Consider the following 18,343-nt stretch of genomic DNA (forward strand, 5'->3'; position numbering starts at 1 on the left):
CACGTGCTCGGAACAGAGGCGTAAAAGAGTGCGCAGACCAAGCCGCGCGGAGGAAAAGTTTCGCTGGCGGAATGGTGGAATGCCGTTGGAGACCCACTGGAATGCAGCGGGTCGCATCGGGGTCTCCACCTTGCTGGGTATCGAGTGTGCCGGAATCGTAACTGTAAACTTATGCAGCTGGGCAACTGAGCTTGTTTAGATTTATAAGCTGCCACTGTCCTTGGATGGGCGGTGTCCGGTGGGCGGTCGCTGCTGAAATTCATTGAAGGTAAAAGTTCACAGCGGAGTTGATGCTTCCTATCAGCGAGCAGCAGATATTGAAGTTGGCCTCCTTCTGCCGACATACAATGAGGTCCCTGATTGGGGCTCTGAATATGGAGGAAATTACTTTGGAAAATATAAGGTCTAACTATTAGGGCTGCAAAAAAGGATAAATATAGTGCATTTTTAAGCTTCAACAAGGTAAATGCCGTGTCAGCATACAAATATTCATAGATTAAATATTGACTCAATATTTTTCGGTGTAAAATTTTAGCAAATCCCTCCAAAAATCCTACTGACTTTCACACGATATTTTTGTTCTTAGTTGATGATGTCTATGCACAAACAGAAGTGCGCTTCGTCACTACGTTGTTGCCGTTTGATCAATAAATCGGATTCCTTCCTAGTCCCGATCTGTACAACGAAAGCTACAATATTATAATGTTAAAATTGTCAGTGAAACACATCAGCCTTTCCCCCCCCAATCAAAAACCAATTTTTGTAAATTAAGGCCCATCTAGAACCATCTAGAATCCGAATGCACGGTGAAAGGAAGTGCGTCGATCATCTGGAGGAATGCCGGTTTATGATGACCACATCCTTGACGACTGCACTGATGTGCCCGAAGGACTTGTGCCGCGCTGGTGGTTCGGTGGCTTCGCCTCGATTTGCGTTGCCTTCGCGGTGGCGCCGATTGACATCGTGAAGACGCACATGCAGATTCAACAGAAGAAACGTTCCATTTTTGGCACAATCAAAAGGATATACCAATTAAAAAGTAAGAGCCTGCAGGGATATTTTATACATTTAATGAAGTAATTAGTAATGCCGATTTTAGGACTGTGGGGCTTCTACGATGGCTTCTCGGCTGCCATCCTGAGACAAATGACCAGCACGAACATCCATTTCATAGTGTATGAAACTGGCAAGAAAATGGAGTACGTCGATAGGGATTCATATCTAGGAAAGATTATTTTGGGCTGTGTGGCTGGTGCTTGTGGTTCTGCCTGTGGCATACCAACGGATCTGATCAACGTGCGAATGCAAACCGACATGAAGGAGCCGCCGTCAAAGCGACGCAAGTATTTTGAACTAGCTCGCGAATAATCGCCATCAATCTTAGGGTTCCTATCGCCTCGATTATAGCTATAAGCATGTCATAGATGGCCTCATTCGCATTCCCAAGGAGGAGGGCTGGAGGGCACTTTACAAGGGAGGATCGGTAGCGGCCTTGAAATCATCTCTAAGCACCTGCAGCCAGATAGCTCTGTACGATATTGTGAGTTCCCAATATTTGGAATGGTAGAATGTGCAATTATATTTGATTTATCTTTTAAGATCAAAACGGAAGTGCGGAAGAATACCTCTGCGAATGACGGCGTGCCCCTCCACTTCCTCACGTCGTTTGTCACATCGATCATCTCGTCCTCGATCACTCATCCTCTGGACGTGGTGAGGACCATTATGATGAACTCCAGACCCGGCGAATTTCGCACTGTCTTCCAAGCGGCCGTTCACATGATGCGATTCGGCATCATGGGACCCTACCGGGGATTTGTGCCAACTATAGTGCGAAAAGCACCAGCCACCACTTTGCTATTTGTTTTGTACGAGCAACTGAGGCTCCACTTCGGAATTTGCTCCCTGGGAGGGGAAAAGTAGGACTACGACGACAGTACTGTGCATTCGGAATTTGGCAAAAATACCATGTGAACTTTTACCAACGTTTTTGTACGATAAAGATTTCCATTTTAATTCAAACAATTTTCTTTTTTAAGTATACAAAATTTGCAGGAGAGTAGCAGAAGTAGACTTTAAGCAATTAAAAATTAAAGCAAAACCCAGTATCGCCGGGTCATTGAACCCAGGAACCTTTTTCTTCCGCGGAACGAAACATCAACCACAACTGGTCGCATTATAAATTGATTACAACTCGCAACGTGACTAATGAACATTAATTTGTCCAACTCCTTGACAAGGCGGACGCAGTTGCGCCACCGAAGATGGGGCTAAATGCCAGCACGTGCTGTGTGTGTAGTTCTAGTTTAGATGCCGCCACGATGACAACTAGGCGTATGAGCAACAATGCCCGGACAGCGTTGGCGGAGTCCACAATCCCATCCTGCCACACATCCTTCCAGCGCCGCTCACTGCCTTCTGTGTTGGTGTCGTGTCACGTAAACGTGGGTAAATGTTGCACGTACATATGAACGGCATTGTTGTGGATGGCTGGCGAGCATATGGAGGACACTCCGGCTATTACTCCACACGCACTCCCACCCCCACTCCCACTCTCGGCTACCCTTTAATCGTGATTGCAATCATTGTGGAAATTGAATTTGTAAGTAGGCAATTTTAGGACGATGGCAACGCGCCAAAATAAGAATACTGCGACGCAATTAAACCGAATAAGAGCTCTATAGAAGTTGCTCGTACTCGCCCTTAAATCGTACTACCACTGTAAAATATTATTCAAAAATATTTTAAAATACCTCATTATATTATCTATTTAAAACAAATAACAAGTTATCAGCCACTCCTTAAGTGCAAAACATAAATTAAACGATCATAACCAACACTTAGACAGGGCACCCACGTTTTGCATAAATGCTTTGAGCCAAGTTATGGCTGACTTGTGATTCCATCGGCGATGAGTTGTGCCTCAAATGTCTGAAGCGATGGGGCATGTGGAGGGGGTCAGAGGTAGCGGGTTCGTTGTTTTCTGCCAGGTTATTAGTCGCTCGGCTGGCACATTTGGCTTACCATTAAAATCATTTGCATAGTTTGTGTTTCTGCAGCCGCTTTAGTCGTGGCTAGTCCGCATTGGTGTGCATTATTAAATATAACTCATACGCACTGTTGACCTGTTTTTGCGAGCAGCTCGGTGTGCAATCAATGCGAAATTGAATGCTTTATGAGGTGCATGCGCCGTTTATTTAACCTGACTCTGCTCGAGTTTGCTTAACAAATAAACATGAGACAGAGGCCTTTGGTAAGTGGACAGTGGACAGTGTGCCTTTAAGGTCACAGGTTAGAATAAGTGGGTTGGTTGTTTGAACAGACGCTCCCTGAGCTGAATGCCATGGAATTAATTAGATGAAAGTGAGGTGATTTAGTATAAATGAACAAAAATAAACACCAATTCAATATAAATCTGTGTTCCTTTTTAAAATAACTATTTTTTGTGAGCTTCTTGTTACCAGAAAATGATATAATTCTTTCTTTTGTGTTAATTATTATAATAAATATACAAAAGGTAATACTTTTGCTGACACACATTGCTTCTCGCTATCATTTATCATCCTCAATTTCCTCAATGTACCCAAAATTAACTCGAAGCTGCTCGAAACTTAAAAACGTAATGACCGTATTGGGCACCATTCGCAATAAGTAGGGCACAATACCGCGAAAAGGTCCTCGCGATCCGAAGCGCATCATATACGAAATGGAATGTATCAATCTTCTGGAATTCACCATCCTGAGGTATCTCAAGTTCTCAATGGGCTTGATGATGGGGCCGCAGATGAAAGCAGCCGTCACGGAACTTATCAAGTGCAGCAATGTGTTGTCGTGCTTCATTTGGAACCATTCCGCGTAGATCTGCTTGGCCTGCAGATAAAACATGATATTTGTTCATATTAATTACATTTTATAAAATCTTACCTGATCGTAGGCCGCATTTTGGCTGATGGTGATGAAGCTGGACCGCATGAAAGAGAGCAAGCATCCGCTGTACAGCTTCGTGAAGCCCTCGTCTCTGGTCACGCGGTACAGTCCATCGAAGAGGTTTCGGTAGTTCCAGCGGGTTTCCTTGGGAAGCGCACGGTTCACCTGCATCCGGGTGTTGATCAACTCCATGGGTGTGCCCACCACACCCGCCACACAGCCAGCCAATCCAGCCACCAGCACTTTATCCAACAAGCCATCAGGATCATCCAAGTGCGACTTGCCCATTTCATACAGGTGAAACCGAAGCGATGTGTATGTCAGCTGTCTCACCAACTGGGCACTCAGGCCGTCGTACAGCGAAAAGAATCCTAGGAAGGGGATTTCCGATCAGAACCGAGCTCTACATCCACATACAACTGCCACACAATTGGAGCTTTAAAAAGTGTACCTTTTAAACGGATCCTAATTACTTTTTTAAGGAAGATAAATTCTATCTAAAGCGAGTGTCTTTATCCTACGACGTTTGTGGTTTAGTTTGAGCTTGTCCCCATAATTACCATATGTTCGAATAGCCCGTTGGAGATTGGAAGCCATGCCTCTGTCCTTCTTGATGACCACCATTCGCGCCTCGATGAGGTCGAAAGGTGCCGTAAAACATTGCGCAACGGCACCTGCCACTCCGCCACTCCACCAGCGCGGACGTATTCTGGAAAAGTTCCATAGTACAGGAGTTAAAGGACTCTATAGGACTTACATCGTTTCGATCTCTTCGTCTTTGGAGGTTTCAATCCGAATCGCCAGCTTGCTGTATGTACTCCTGTCCGCCACTTTCTCGTCTTTATAACTCTCTTTGCTCGTCTGTCCATCAATCTTCTTTTCTTCTGTTTCGAAGGGATATTTTTTTGGATGGGGTTAATTTGACAGAATAGTGAATGTGTACTTTTGTGTATTTGGCCGAAACAGAAACTGCCATCTCTCTGTGCTTTCGGACATAAATGTTTCCGTTACCCCGCCTGATAAGACAGAAATTTCTTTTCTATTTCAACTACACTTTTTTCGACTACAAAACCGCATTAATGAGGGTTTAAGTGTTTTGATAGTTAGTACAGTCTTATATTCCATAATCAGTATCTATCAGCTATTCATTTAGTGGTCCGATCCGGCCAGTTCCAACTTATGAGATGAAGATTATGATCAAGAATATATATATACTTGTATGGTCGCAAGTGTCTCCGTGTATGCGTTTTAAATTTCGAACTGAAATTAATATATCATCTGCAAGGATATAAATAAAATTGTAAGAATCAAATATAATCAAAGGTATTAAGTCTCGAGCTTATAACTAACCACTTGTTTGGACTGATTTATTTTCAAACCCAAATTTAATTGTTTCGCAATCGTTTCATTACCACTTACCGACTTCTGGGACTCCTTCTTGACGCGCGACGTTTCCAACATCCTGCCGCTAAAGAGGATGAACCACGTTCCCCAATTGCTGGACAGGAGTGCGAACTAATTGGGCCAGGACCACCTTTTTGTTGCCACGCAGCTCGGGGATGGAAAGGAGCGACATCCACGCAGGTGTTGCCACGTTGTTGAGTAATTTGGCATAGTTCCGTGGCTTCGAACTCGACAGACTGCCACGGGAGATGGTAGAACTTTCGGGAGTACTCCGATGCTCGCACAGTTGTCATGGCATTATCACGGCCATTAGGCATCAGCCGGTGATGCGAGTGTGCACCACCTAACTGCAGTTCGAAATTGGTTGCAACTTTTGGACATATTAGAGGCAAGGCTGCGGGGCGCCACTAAAAGTTGTACTCGCTGGGATGGCAAGTTGGGGATGGTAAGTTCGTGGATGGTATTCTGTACACGTTGAGTGGAGTTGTAGTTCATTTTGTGCAGCAATGGGTCTTTTAATTGTCTTTGCAAACTACGAGTGGCACAAAAAAAAGGAGAATGCTTTATAATTATATATGGGTGATAACCAACTAACAAAAGTAATTATAATACTAATAGTAGACGCACACGAGCAATTGTCTTCAGATCTATAAATCATATATAAAATTGAAAAAATTGAATTTTAAATTTCCAATCTAAATAAATTTTCTCGATTGCATGCAGATTGACCGTGTACAGCATAATCCAATATTTAAACAATGAAATTTCGGCTGGCGCTAAATGATTAACCAACTGCAGTATTTATTGCATACTTTTCAGGGCGCAAAATGGTTTACTCATTAAGCGTTGAAAGCGCAGCGCCATCAATCAAGTGCTCAATCAATCAATTCGCCATTTATTTCACTGGCTGCAATTTCACTGCAAATCGACAATCTGAAAGTGAACAACAACAGCACAAATAGAACTTGCGCACAAATTTATTTATTTGAATTTTTATGAGCCGACACTAAAAAATTGATTCATAAATTCCGAGTGCGCAAGTAAACTAACACAATAAGCCATATATTCCGTCCGTCCGCAGATATATCTCAGTTTACAGTTAGTCGTAACTGTAGGGCATAAAAGGGGGAGCAGCAGTTAAACTTGCGTAGCCCCTACTTCCACGCGTTAGTGGAATATCTCTCGCTCTTTATTTCTGTTTGGAATGGCCGCTTTCTTGTTTTTTATTTCATTGAGCTTTTCAATTTGCGCGTAATGCGAAATAATATATCACGTATGCACTTGCTCGCACTCCGGCTAACTCGCTCTGCAAATTTACTTTTGCAAATTTAATGCCTTTCCTTGAAAGTTTTCGAAATAACGCGTCAATTTGATATGGCTCTACATCGACGGCATGTTCGCCTCTCTGTTTTTGCCCTACAATTTTTCTGCTGGCACACATTATTCTGGCAGCCCCGCCCCCAAGCCCCAAACTTCGAAGTCCCTGCTCCCCTGCGTGTCTGTTTGCGAGTATCTTAGGTTATTAGAAAAGTTTGCGGCCTGACTAAGAGGCTACAAAAAGTTGTCAGTCGAAGAAAATTGCATATTGAAGTTGTTTGGGACATTTCGGACAACAGATGATGGGCAACTTGGGTCCTGATCTTCAGCGGACCGTTTTGCAGCTAAGCTGGGCATTTAACCATTGATGGTGTTTTAAAATCGGACTGAAACTTAGTTGGCCAAAGATATCTAAATCATTGAGGGACACAAAAATCTGATTGATGATCTGATTTAAGAAATTCGGATTGAAACTAAGTTTGCCAAAGATATCTAAACTGAAGGACACAAAAATCTGATTGATGATCTGATTTAAGAATTTCGAATGGATCAACAGAATGATGTAGATTAAATTAAAAAATGCATCTACTATAAAACAAAACGGAAAACTGATGTATTTATTGGTTATACCTGGAAAACATTGGTTTTTTAGTTTAATTTGGCAGGCTAATGTTTAATAAATTTTTAGTATATAACAGCAGTTGTGTGGTTTTCAAACGGATATGTGAAAAATAGGGTCAGTTTAGTTGAGCCACATTTGCAGCGCATGCAACAGTCCATAAAAGCACTACCAGCATATCCTTGCCGCAAGTCCTGCTAAGCCCCATCGCACCACGCCCCCGCAGGCAACGCTTGCCCCCGCATCTGATGGCAAACTTTCGCCAAGTATAACAAACAAGAGCTTGCAACGGCTGTCGATGCCACACCGCTCCGCTCCGTTCTGCACCGACCACATGTAATGCAGCTGCAAGCCGACAAACTTGGCAAACTGAGTCGGGAAAACAGGGAAAATTGGGGCAGGGGGGAATGTGAAGAGTGTGACAAAGGCGGCGAAGGGAGTGTCGGAAGATTCTATCAAGTTTATCCGTTTTTTTTTCCTCTTTTTTTTTTGTGGTCTGCTTTGCCTTTTGTGGCTTGTCTGGTCGCCCGACCCCTGCTGCCTCGTTTTGGCCAATTTTCGTGTTGAACTCTTTTGTAAAATGTTTTTGGGCAAAATATCAACATTGGTACAACTGCCGACAGGGATCACAGGTGGCAAGTGCAAATGACCCAGGAAACAGCACGGGGCGGGGGGCTGAAGGGGTTACAGGGTTAGAAGGTTAGAGGTCCTCGGAGGGGCGACAATCAACTGGTCAAAGCTGTCGCAGGAGTCACTCAAAGGACCAGACCCTGGAGCAGTCACGAATCGAAGTAGCTTTAGCTCCCGCAAAGTGCTTCGAAAATTCTAAATTCCATTTTACGATAATTCATCCTGGCAGCAAGCCAAACAAACCAAAAATACAAAAAAAAAAGAAAAACAAAAAACTACCAAAAAAAAAATGTAATGAAAAAGCATGGCGAAAGATTGATAGCACCGGCGAGCCAAGTTGGCCCTTGGTCCGAATAAGGCCAACATTTTTTGCCTGCTCGGGCAGAAGCCCAGAAGGGCAACATGTGCCGTAATAATAATAACAATACAAACACCCAATACAAACAGCTGCGAATGCACTGCAGTTATTGGCCAAACAACCCGTTTCAAGCCGAAATAAATTACCATGAGTTCGTTTATTCTCGAGGAGAGACGGTTTTTTGTTTTTTAAATTTATAAAGTTCAGGCCTCGTCTTCAAAAATGTGCTACAATTTACGAGGTGTATTCTGTTTTTCATACTTATTATATTTTAAATGTAAAGTCGCCTTAGTAACCAAAAATATTATATCATTAATTTATTATTTGACTACTTATTTATTACAATATTTTAGCTTTTTTATGATTGTGAAATTAAAAGATAAATAGACTAAAATTATTAAAGTAAATATTATTATTAACTATAAATATATATATCTATTTTTTAGTTTCTCATTATAATTTTAAGAAACTTCTATGAGTTTCTTATAAATAAATCTTCAGTTCCCATTTAACCTGATTGCAACTGGGTAAAATATTTCCACCAAACAGAAATAACTTCTTCAGACCTCTTTTAAATTACTGCCTAGTGTTTTAGCTAAATCGAGGTGCTCCCATAAATATTAACAATTAACTTCAGTTCTTTCCAGCCCCAGACGATCAGGATATCCGCAGCTCAGAAATTCTACTACCCCGGGCAAGAGCCCGCAGAATTCCGGATATTCCGAAAATACCCCGACAAGCGCTCAAACCCCATGGCTCCGTGCACTCAGTGCGGCCAACGTGGCGTATGAGCAATTATCGAAGAAGCGACGGGGGGCGAGGCATGCAGAAATGCAGAAAGTTCGGGCGGCAGGAGTCGACTTGACTTCAATCCAGCTCTTCTGGCCAGAACTGCCTTAAGTTCCGCCGGGTTATTTAAAGTTCGCGTTATTAATAAATGCCTCAGTGGGGCAGCCGTGGCCTGCCTTTAGTCTGATATACAGCGCTTGATTAGTGCAGAGCCTAACTTATGGCCAGGGTGCTCCCATCGACTTCTGGGCTGCTCGGCCTCTCGGCTTCTGGGTGGGAAGCGTGCTGGGCTCCGGCTTCCTGCAAATTACTGAGAGTTTTGCTGGGCGCAAAGTTTGGCGCGTTATCGTGGAAAGTTTAATGGAACTATGTCGTGCAGCGCGCCGTGCAGCGCCCCCAAAACAGGCGGTGCCAAGTCAGACAGCCCCACCCGCTGGAAACACCACCAGCAACCCATCTAGCCCCCGGGTGCAGTGCATCTGCAATGGCGGCGAACGAGGTGTGTTCGTTGTCTGGGCTAAGCCTAGATGGTTCTCAGCTGGGTTTCGGCTAATTGCTGAGGACACCCACACATTAGACAGATTTGTGCTGCCGAAAAGTAGCAGCCAAATTGGGTGGTGCAACTAATGAATTAATTATGGCGGGAATAAATGGGAGTTATACATAAAGCCTTTAGGAAAATGTTTAAAATAATGATATAAAGCCAACTTTTAAGTCACGAAAAATATATATATTTTAGAAGTACATCCTTCTTTGGGATACGTAATAATTGGTATAGTTGTATAAAAAAACATTTGTTGTAATACATTATTCTGCTTAGTTGATTACTTTAAAAAAACTCGTTTTTTATAAAAACAAAGCGAAGTGCGTACAGACTGTATGAAAACCAAATTAATTACCTAATCTGGGTATCTTGAATATTAAATTTCAGTCAGCCTTGAGCTCGGCAGTTGAGTAACCACTGTGGAGCAACTACGCGTGCCCTAAGCCAATAATGAAGATGTCGTTCCGATTGTTGACTGTCAACCATCCGGCGGCAGAGGCCCAAGAATCCCAGGATCCCATGTCGCATCAACGCAATTTGACCCACAATCGATGGTTTATGGTTAACCAGGGGGCGTGGCCGCCGGCAAGCCATGTCATCGGATAGAGAGCCCGTTTGATGAGCCCGATTGATGGCGGGGTGGATGGGTGGATGGGGGAGTGGATCAAGGATAAAGGACGAGGAGTGCACTATTGACTCTCCACTGTCTGTTTGTAATTATCAGAGGAATATCTGAAATGGTTTCCTCTTGCCTGCAGTTAATGCGCCTTAAATTGTTGCCCCATGGCGGAGCAACTTCCCCAACAGGCATTTAAAATGTTGAAAAATCTCATCCAACGTTGAATGCTTTTTTCTTTATTTGCCCCATTTCCTGTTTACAGACATTTAGCAAAGTTTTCCCTTTCACTCCGTGATATGCAACTTAATTACTCTGTGTTTTCCACACTTGTTTGCCTTTAGTTTTGCACAAACTTAAATAAAAACTGCAATAATTAATGTTTGCTCCTCGTGCTTCGTGTTGATTTTGTATTCTAGATTAGCAATTTATTCCCATAATCCTATTAGGTTCCTATTTAGGTTCGGATTATAATTAAGAGTTGGCAATGAGATACTTGTTATTAGGTATTTCAGCAGAAAGTGGGATATTTGATTAATAATCTGAGCCTCTTAAGTACTGTATTCCTTTTAGTTTACTCAAAATAGCAAATCCCTTTGCAGCTCCATCAATTTAGGGCTATGAAGGAGAGTTGTGCTATCCTTAGAAAAAGGACTTCCCTGCGGACTACCTGCTCCACTATCGCTGCATATCGCATTGCCAGTTAATTTGATTGACATTTATCCGTTTTACTCTGAGAGTGTGTTTTTTCCAGGAGCCATGGCCATATCGATGGCGTGTGTCCTTAGACGCTTTTTTTCGCTTGGTCTACACTTGACACAGTGTTTGCACTTTGCGCTGATTTAATCTCTCGCCTGCCTTTGGCTATGGACTTGAGAATGGGCGGGACTTGAACTGGGAATGGGAATGGGAATGGGACTTGGTAAAGGAATGGCACTGGGAATGGGACTGTCTGGGCCGCGATTGTGGGATCTGGATAGCGATAGCTAGGGCGGATTGACCGCCCTTTCGTCCCTCCGGCGCTAAATTGGGCGCGTGATAAAGAGCAGGAAAAGATGGAGCACAGTCTGGAAAAAAAGGGGAGAAATAGAATTGGAGAATAGGAGAAAGAAATCCGGCTGTTTGCCTTTGGTCTCTAGGTGTCTGCGTGGCAGTGAGGGAAAATTATTGAACATCTGATGCAGTTATGATAATGTCGAAGCATTTCCACTCAAGTGACAGTTTGGCTACATTTCGATTATGACAGCCAAATGGAAGAGTTATTGCAAATTAATTCCAGCCCATCTAGTGGGCGGACATTGTGATTCGGGCCAGTCATTGCTGAACGTAGAGAGCCAGCTCTCGTCTTTAATGGTCGAACTTTAAAGGGCTGATGAATAATAGAATATCAAATGACTTTCTGGGGTGCACTGCAAAAAGAATAGCTTCGGGTACACTTCCTTTCTATACTATTAATGTTCAATACTTGCGAGTAAATCATAAAAATACAATGCAATTGTTTAGGTAATTCCCTTTTATTGTAACTGGCCAACACGCCCATAATTCGTAAGTTATATGCACACTAGAATGGTAACAATGTATTTTCTATATTGTTTAGAAATCTGTGTATTTTATTTTCGAGCTGCGTGGCCCGAACAATGTTTATAATAATTTACACAATTTATGTAGAAACTTTTTTATGTGTTTGCGCCACAGTCGCAGTTAATTTGGCAAAGTTTTGCGGCTTGTTCGGCGGTCAATTGTGTAATTTGTGTACAATTTATGTCCTCGAGCTTAGGGGTGGCTACTTTGTTCAATCAGACTACGTAATTTGCATATTCCACCACCTGAACACTTTATCATTAATAGCTGAAGATAAAAGTGTAATTTAGCATGAGTGAAGCACAGAAATACATTAATTAATTCGGAATACAGTACTTCGGCCTTTTAGGAAATCTTTGTAAATTTAGATATTGTATGTAACATCTATATCGGACATCTTCATCTGACACTTACATGCCTAAGTAATGATCAAAACTCCAAAATCATGGCATATGGAAATTTAATAAGGCGTAAGCCATCCTCTTCTTTTGTACCTTTGTCTCAAAGGGGCTTTCAATCACAGTGACACCTGGTATTATGCGCCCTATTAAATTCAGCAGTAGCCGCAAATTGAGCTTACGTACACTAGCTATTTTGGGCGGCAGGTCTAAGGGGCGTGGCGGTGGCTATACAGGGAATGGGCTATAATTTAAGCAGCAACGTGTTATCAGACTTAATATGTAATACATCCTAGTGGCCAGTTGGTTAGTTGGTAAGGGCATGGGTGTTGGGTGTTGGGTACTGGGTACTGGGTGCTGGGCAGCGTCGAGTGCTGCACAAAGTTGGCCAAAACAATGGAGCCCTCGCCCTATTGTTTTGGATTTGACCCTACGCTGGAGTGTTTGTATGCACGGCCGATTTGGCCCTTTTGTTTTGGCTTATTGTTTTTGAAATTCACATAGAATGCGTTTGTCTTTGTCCTCTCGGTTCAAATGCGAGCGTTTTAGAATCATATTTTATTGATAGACGGCAGGGTGGATAATACCAGTGAAACCGATTTTGTGGGCTTAGTCAGGGAAACACCATTAGGGCACTCGTAGGTTATCAATAAAACCACTAGGGAAATATACTCGTATTGTATGCAGGCAGAAGTCTATTTTCGATTATCTCACTGAACAGAATTTCAAGTGGCAGATACGTTAATATACAATAAATACTTATATACATAGATGCAATAAGTTTTTAAAACGCATTAGGTCTGCGAAAGTCAACTTTTGGCCACTGTATTGCAAATAAATGGTTTATTTTTATATCAAATATAAGCTCGTTTTAATGATACATCTTATCTGCCTTGCATTCAAACAGTTTTGCTTATAAACATATGTATATGCACTCAGTAACCTTAAGAAAAAAGCTCTCTGAAAAAGCACAATGATAATGGAAACCACTCTCCGCTGTTGCCGATATATGTGTAATTAACCAAAAGCTATATATATAGTGAGTCTTGGTGTTCGGTTGTTTACCATTGATAAGTCATTTCGCTGAGAGATCTTGACCATGTTGCGTCTCACAGTAAAGCACGGCTTGAGGGCCAGTTCCCAACTGGCTGCCACCAAAAACCCAGATGCATCATCCTACCTTCAGCAACTGGAATCTGAATGGGAGAGCGCAAAACCCTTTACGGAAATTCCCGGGCCAACACGCTGGCAATTATTCCGTGGCTTCCAAAAAGGCGGTCAGTACCACCAACTGGGAATGGATGATGTGATGCGAATGTACAAAAAGCAGTTCGGCGACATATGCCTGATACCCGGATTATTCGGCATGCCCACCACTGTGTTCTCGTTCAGTGAGAAAACCTTTGAGAGGGTCTATCGCACCGAAGGTCAGTGGCCAGTCAGAGGTGGCGCCGAACCCGTCCTCCACTACCGCAGTAAACGGAAGGATGAGTTTTTCAAAGACTGCGTGGGATTGTTCACCAAGTGAGTTCAAATATATGGCACACTTTCTGAAACTAATAAATATGCGCAAAAACCGCCTATTAAATTAAATCTCTTTCCCATCGTCTTTTGGCCAAAACAAATCATATATGTATTTCACACCAACTAATTTGTTTCATTTCATTTCAGTGGCCCGGAGTGGGGAAGGATTAGGAGTGCCGTGAATCCCGTCCTGATGCAGCACCGAAATGTGGCCATCTATCTGAAACCGATGCAGCGGGTCAATCGGCAGTTTGTGAATCGCATCCGCGAGATTCGCGACAGGGAATCCCAAGAAGTGCCAGGCGACTTCCTAAATACCATCAATCATCTGACCTTCGAGTCAGTGGCGACAGTGGCCCTGGACAAAGAACTGGGACTGCTCCGGCAGGCCAACCCGCCGCCGGAGGCCAGCAAACTGTTCCAGAATATTGAAGTTCTCATGAATTCCTTTTTCGAGCTGGGCGTAAAACCATCGTTATACAAGTATATCGCCACACCCACTTACAAGAAGTTCAGTCAGGCCATGGATGAAATATTCGACACCTGTTCGATGTACGTAAGTCAGGCGATAGAAAGGATAGATCGTAAGTTGTTAGAAGGCGATTCAAGCGATCATAAGAGTGTTCTGGAGCAGTTGCTGCAGATCGATAGGAAACTAGCCACTGTTTTGGCCATGGACATGCTAATGGGCGGAGTTGATACCACCAGTACGGCCATCTCTGGTATATTGCTAAACCTGGCCAAAAATCCGGACAAGCAAGAAAGGCTCAGGGAGGAAGTTCAAAGCAAACTGACTACGCTAGATCGAGAATTTTCATTGGAGGATATGAAATCCCTTCCGTATCTGAGGGCAGTCATCAAGGAATCGCTTCGACTCTATCCAGTCACCTTTGGTAATGCCCGATCCGCCGGAGCTGATGTTGTTCTCGATGGCTATCGAATCCCCAAGGGCACCAATCTTCTGATGACCAACAGCTTTCTGCTCAAGGACGACGGATTATATCCACGGGCAAAGGAATTCATCCCGGAGCGCTGGTTACGCCAAAAGAGCGAAGACAGACCGGATGGCCTGATGAACCCGAACTTAAGTGCCTTCATCTACTTGCCATTCGGCTTCGGACCACGCATGTGCGTGGGCAAACGGATTGTGGATCTTGAAATGGAACTCACGGTGGCCAACTTGGTGCGAAATTTCCACATTGAATATAATCACCCCACTGAAAATGCATTTAAGTGCACATTCCTGTACAAGCCCAATATTCCTCTAAAATTCAAGTTTACCGATGTGAAATATTGAAAAGTGATAAAGCAAATACCTATATTCTTAATATTTCCATCGCAAAGGAGCTTTTGTATAACGACGTTAGATTTTAAAGCATTAAATACAATATACGTACTGGAAAAAAAAAATTTTTTCCTTTTAAGATAATGTAAGTTAAAACATTCATGGGATTTAAAATAAACGAATTTTTTTATTAACAAAACATATTTTCTGCAATACTTTAAAAAAGATTCCCAAAGCAATTGTAAAAATGGAACTTTCAGTTAATGTATGATGTAAATGTAATGTAAAAAATGTTATTCTCCGTTAGCAGTTGACTTAAAAGTAGCAGTCCATTAACATTTCTACAGCAGGCAATAAGGGCAACAGCTGTTGCTGGGAAATACCCCACGTCTGGTCACACCAATCCTGACAAACAGAAGTGATTCATACAAATCCTCCTCCAATAAAAACAACGTAAATTGATCAAATTCGTCCGTTGAAGTTGCAAACCAACACCTAATCTTTTTTCCACGTTCGTCATTGTAAATTCATCAAGCTGGGTAACGACATGTCTACGAGTTCCATGGAAAGTAAGTGTAGCACAGCGATGACGCCAGACAAAGATTCCAATTGACCCACACCTCTTTTTCTCGCCCCCAGAACACCTTTTCAATCTAAAATTTGCCGTAAAGGAGCTGGAACGAAACTCCAAGAAATGTGAAAAAGAGGAGAAGCTCGAGAAGGCCAAGGCCAAGAAGGCGATCCAAAAGGGCAACATGGATGTGGCCCGCATCCACGCAGAGAATGCGATCCGCCAGAAGAACCAGGCGGTCAACTACCTCAGGATGAGTGCCCGAGTGGATGCAGTGGCCAGCCGGGTGCAGTCCGCCCTCACCACCCGCAAGGTCACCGGCTCCATGGCTGGCGTAGTCAAGGCCATGGATGCAGCGATGAAGGGCATGAACCTGGAGAAAATTTCCTCCCTGATGGAGAAGTTTGAGTCCCAGTTCGAAGACCTGGACGTCCAGAGCTCGGTGATGGAGGGCACCATGTCCGACACGGTAACTACCTCGGTGCCCCAGGGCGATGTTGACAATCTGCTCCAGCAAGTGGCCGACGAGGCTGGCCTCGAACTTAACATGGACCTGCCCAGTGGAGTCCAGAGCCAATCCGTTGGCGCCTCAACAGCCGTGTCCCAGGAGCAAGACGAGCTCACCCAGCGACTGGCACGTCTCCGCCAGGCCGAATAAAAATGGCGAAGCCCTGCCCGTTGAATTTCTGTTCTAGCAATTAAGTACATTCAAAATATAAATAAGTATAAATTCAGTGAATGAAAGTCTATTGATGCTGATATGTCTACCATAACAAGGTGATAAGAAATCCAAAAGATTTAAAAAAATGTTCATGAATCTTCAAATGCAAATGTGCTGATCATGTAGGCTTCAAACTGACTTTTATTTTAATGCTTTCCTAATGCAATATACTCTAATCATGTTTTAAAGGCTTTGTTATTACAATTGTTGGAATAACTGCATAATTCATTTGTAAATTTGGATTTTATTTGTCTTAATATTAGAGTGAAAAGTATAAAAGCCCTTTATCTTAAAAATAGAATACATAGAATCTCTTAGGTTCAGGTTAACAATTGAGGTTGTGGATGTGGATGCGGAGGTGCGATGACTGGATTGAGGTTGTTGGGTGGCTGCTTGGCCTTTTGCTTTCGGGGCTTCCGTGCTGCTGGAGTATTGGATCCAGGCTCAGACCCGGGTGCTCCTGTTTCATCCGCCGCCTGCTTGTTCTTGGGCTTCGGTCCTCGGCGCTTCTGCTCGGTTTTGCCTTTGGGATGTGGAGCCACCATGGGAACTGATCGCCAGTTGTCTCCATGCTTATCTAATCGTCTTTTCAGAAGCTCCACATCATGATTGCGCCTTCTTACTATCTTTTTGATTCCATTTACTCTGAAAAATGGGCATTGCACATGTTTGTTTACGTTTCGTGGAGCACAAAAGTGACGGTTACCTCATCACACATCGCTCATTTTCCGCCTGAATCCTCTGGCACCTGTCATACAGCTTTTCCACCAGCTGTTTGTACATGAGTTCCTTCTTATTTAGCAACATTTTATACAGACATTGGTTATAGTTAATTATTTAGAAATTCATTTATTTACGCCATGGCTCAGTGTGACCAGATGAGCGAAATGGTGTTGCCACTTCACATTTATTTAGAAGAACTAGCTCACTTTTGAACTATATTTAGCAACAGTTCATTAAAAACTGAATGACAAAATATAGATATTTTAATCTATTCTATTCTACTTTAATATTCACGCTTCATATTTTCATATGCAAAACAATTAAATAGATATTCTCCACTTCCAAAGAACTATACCCCATATGTTATTCCGCACCAGCCTGGCAACCCTCTCATTTTGCAATCAGCCGTGTTAAACAAACCGACAATTAGTAACTAAGTTCCACAACAACAACCGGCATGCCAAACAAATCTTCCAGAGCAGACAGGAAAACACCCAGAAGCAAATAGATATAGTATTTGCACCAACTAGTATGTCTGCAGCCAACATGCCGACGACGACAGGAGCTCAGGGATCGGGAAACCAAGTTCCCACAACCAGCACTACGATTGTAAACCACTTCCGGGAGTTGATCAAGGACCCGAAGAATCTCGACGAGGCGTCCAACTATCTGTTCCAGACACTGCTCGATGACGCCGTAGTCGGAATCTTCAACGAGACACATCACCTGCGAAAGTCCGGGAACCTAGCCGCCCTGGACGGAGTGCCGGAGGACTCGACCTATCGGATGTGCGAGATGCCCAACCTGGACATCTTCGGCATCTCAACGGCCAAGAAGCCAATGGACTGCACCTGCCCCAACTGTGATCGCCTGGTGGCCGCCGCCCGCTTCGCCCCGCACCTGGAAAAGTGCATGGGCATGGGCCGTATTTCGTCGCGAATCGCCTCTCGCCGCCTGGCCACCAAAGAGGGCGCCTCATCCGCCCACCTGCACTCCGCGGGAAATGCCGGAGGCACTGATGATGAGGACGACGTGGACTGGTCGTCCGATAAGCGGCGAAAGAAATCCAACCAGAACTCAAGGAACAACGGCTCCAAGAAGAACAATGGCAAAACCTTTTAGCCAGTGCTAACAATCATTTTCGTAGTTTATTCTGCCATAAAAGTACACTCTTAAAATCAGTCACCAATGTTTTCTAAACTAATGGCACTTTGGTGATTAACCGCTGGTCTTATTCCGGATAAAAATTACTAGTAACCTTACGTATAAGATAAAAGCAGTTAGTGGGAATCTCAAATCAATTAATATCAAGAAAACTAGGAAGAGTTTCATAGGA

General features: G+C 43.3%; 6 protein-coding genes across 9 annotated transcripts; 4 read left to right on the forward strand and 2 right to left on the reverse strand.

Annotated features, from left to right (window-relative positions):
• The first annotated feature begins 697 nt into the window (after positions 1-697).
• Positions 698-2,016, forward strand: LOC120448537 (mitochondrial dicarboxylate carrier). Of its 4 annotated transcripts, none has more exons than XR_005616109.1 (4): positions 698-1,039; positions 1,085-1,339; positions 1,408-1,540; positions 1,600-1,741. XR_005616109.1 is itself a non-coding variant. In XM_039630581.1 (4 exons), exons 1-4 carry the CDS (start codon positions 838-840, stop codon positions 1,921-1,923), a joined length of 918 nt encoding a protein of 305 aa, XP_039486515.1. In that variant the 5' UTR covers positions 704-837; the 3' UTR covers positions 1,924-2,016. The 4 variants fall into 4 exon arrangements, 2 of the variants coding, with proteins under 2 accessions (XP_039486515.1, XP_039486516.1); XM_039630581.1 differs by having other exon boundaries at positions 704-1,039; positions 1,085-1,343; positions 1,600-2,016; XR_005616110.2 differs by having other exon boundaries at positions 705-1,039; positions 1,100-1,339.
• Positions 2,017-3,451: 1,435 nt separating this feature from the next.
• On the reverse strand, positions 3,452-4,915 carry LOC120447758 (mitochondrial dicarboxylate carrier). Its single transcript, XM_044006087.1, has 4 exons — positions 4,685-4,915; positions 4,488-4,636; positions 3,925-4,298; positions 3,452-3,870 (listed from the first exon to the last, which is right to left on the reverse strand). Exons 2-4 carry the CDS (start codon positions 4,549-4,551, stop codon positions 3,553-3,555), a joined length of 756 nt encoding a protein of 251 aa, XP_043862022.1. The 5' UTR covers positions 4,552-4,636; positions 4,685-4,915; the 3' UTR covers positions 3,452-3,552.
• Positions 4,916-13,262: 8,347 nt separating this feature from the next.
• LOC120449375 (probable cytochrome P450 12c1, mitochondrial) lies at positions 13,263-15,153 on the forward strand. The gene is made up of 2 exons (XM_039631808.1): positions 13,263-13,707; positions 13,855-15,153. The coding sequence occupies exons 1-2, from the start codon at positions 13,283-13,285 to the stop codon at positions 15,002-15,004; spliced, it is 1,575 nt and encodes a 524-aa protein (XP_039487742.1). The 5' UTR covers positions 13,263-13,282; the 3' UTR covers positions 15,005-15,153.
• A 224-nt stretch (positions 15,154-15,377) lies between these two features.
• On the forward strand, positions 15,378-16,388 carry LOC120449550 (charged multivesicular body protein 1b). The gene is made up of 2 exons (XM_039632078.2): positions 15,378-15,561; positions 15,632-16,388. Exons 1-2 carry the CDS (start codon positions 15,540-15,542, stop codon positions 16,219-16,221), a joined length of 612 nt encoding a protein of 203 aa, XP_039488012.1. The 5' UTR covers positions 15,378-15,539; the 3' UTR covers positions 16,222-16,388.
• Positions 16,389-16,508: 120 nt separating this feature from the next.
• Positions 16,509-17,163, reverse strand: LOC120449551 (TCF3 fusion partner). The gene is made up of 2 exons (XM_039632080.2): positions 16,991-17,163; positions 16,509-16,929 (listed from the first exon to the last, which is right to left on the reverse strand). The coding sequence occupies exons 1-2, from the start codon at positions 17,089-17,091 to the stop codon at positions 16,605-16,607; spliced, it is 426 nt and encodes a 141-aa protein (XP_039488014.1). The 5' UTR covers positions 17,092-17,163; the 3' UTR covers positions 16,509-16,604.
• A 165-nt stretch (positions 17,164-17,328) lies between these two features.
• LOC120449854 (SAGA-associated factor 11 homolog) lies at positions 17,329-18,188 on the forward strand. Its single transcript, XM_039632514.2, has one exon. It carries the CDS (start codon positions 17,539-17,541, stop codon positions 18,127-18,129), a length of 591 nt encoding a protein of 196 aa, XP_039488448.1. The 5' UTR covers positions 17,329-17,538; the 3' UTR covers positions 18,130-18,188.
• Positions 18,189-18,343: the final 155 nt, after the last annotated feature.

The sequence above is a fragment of the Drosophila santomea genome, chromosome 3L (assembly GCF_016746245.2).
Source record: "Drosophila santomea strain STO CAGO 1482 chromosome 3L, Prin_Dsan_1.1, whole genome shotgun sequence".
In the NCBI taxonomy this organism is placed as follows: Eukaryota; Metazoa; Arthropoda; class Insecta; order Diptera; family Drosophilidae; genus Drosophila; species Drosophila santomea.

Excerpts from the sequence above, each read along its gene's own strand:
- LOC120449854 (XM_039632514.2), top strand. The coding sequence starts at position 17,539 with ATGTCTGCAGCCAACATGCCGACGACGACAGGAGCTCAGGGATCGGGA.
- LOC120449375 (XM_039631808.1), top strand. The coding sequence starts at position 13,283 with ATGTTGCGTCTCACAGTAAAGCACGGCTTGAGGGCCAGTTCCCAACTG. Across the intron at positions 13,708-13,854 it reads TGCGTGGGATTGTTCACCAA|TGGCCCGGAGTGGGGAAGGA; the intron begins GTGAGTTCAAAT and ends ATTTCATTTCAG.
- LOC120448537 (XM_039630581.1), top strand. The coding sequence starts at position 838 with ATGCCGGTTTATGATGACCACATCCTTGACGACTGCACTGATGTGCCC. Across the intron at positions 1,344-1,407 it reads CCGCCGTCAAAGCGACGCAA|CTATAAGCATGTCATAGATG; the intron begins GTATTTTGAACT and ends CCTCGATTATAG. Across the intron at positions 1,541-1,599 it reads AGATAGCTCTGTACGATATT|ATCAAAACGGAAGTGCGGAA; the intron begins GTGAGTTCCCAA and ends TTATCTTTTAAG.
- LOC120449551 (XM_039632080.2), bottom strand. The coding sequence starts at position 17,091 with ATGTTGCTAAATAAGAAGGAACTCATGTACAAACAGCTGGTGGAAAAG. Across the intron at positions 16,930-16,990 it reads AATGAGCGATGTGTGATGAG|AGTAAATGGAATCAAAAAGA; the intron begins GTAACCGTCACT and ends CCCATTTTTCAG.
- LOC120447758 (XM_044006087.1), bottom strand. The coding sequence starts at position 4,551 with ATGGTGGTCATCAAGAAGGACAGAGGCATGGCTTCCAATCTCCAACGG. Across the intron at positions 4,299-4,487 it reads ACGGGCTATTCGAACATATG|GATTCTTTTCGCTGTACGAC; the intron begins GTAATTATGGGG and ends TCCCCTTCCTAG. Across the intron at positions 3,871-3,924 it reads AAAATGCGGCCTACGATCAG|GCCAAGCAGATCTACGCGGA; the intron begins GTAAGATTTTAT and ends TTTTATCTGCAG.
- LOC120449550 (XM_039632078.2), top strand. The coding sequence starts at position 15,540 with ATGTCTACGAGTTCCATGGAAA. Across the intron at positions 15,562-15,631 it reads GTCTACGAGTTCCATGGAAA|AACACCTTTTCAATCTAAAA; the intron begins GTAAGTGTAGCA and ends TCTCGCCCCCAG.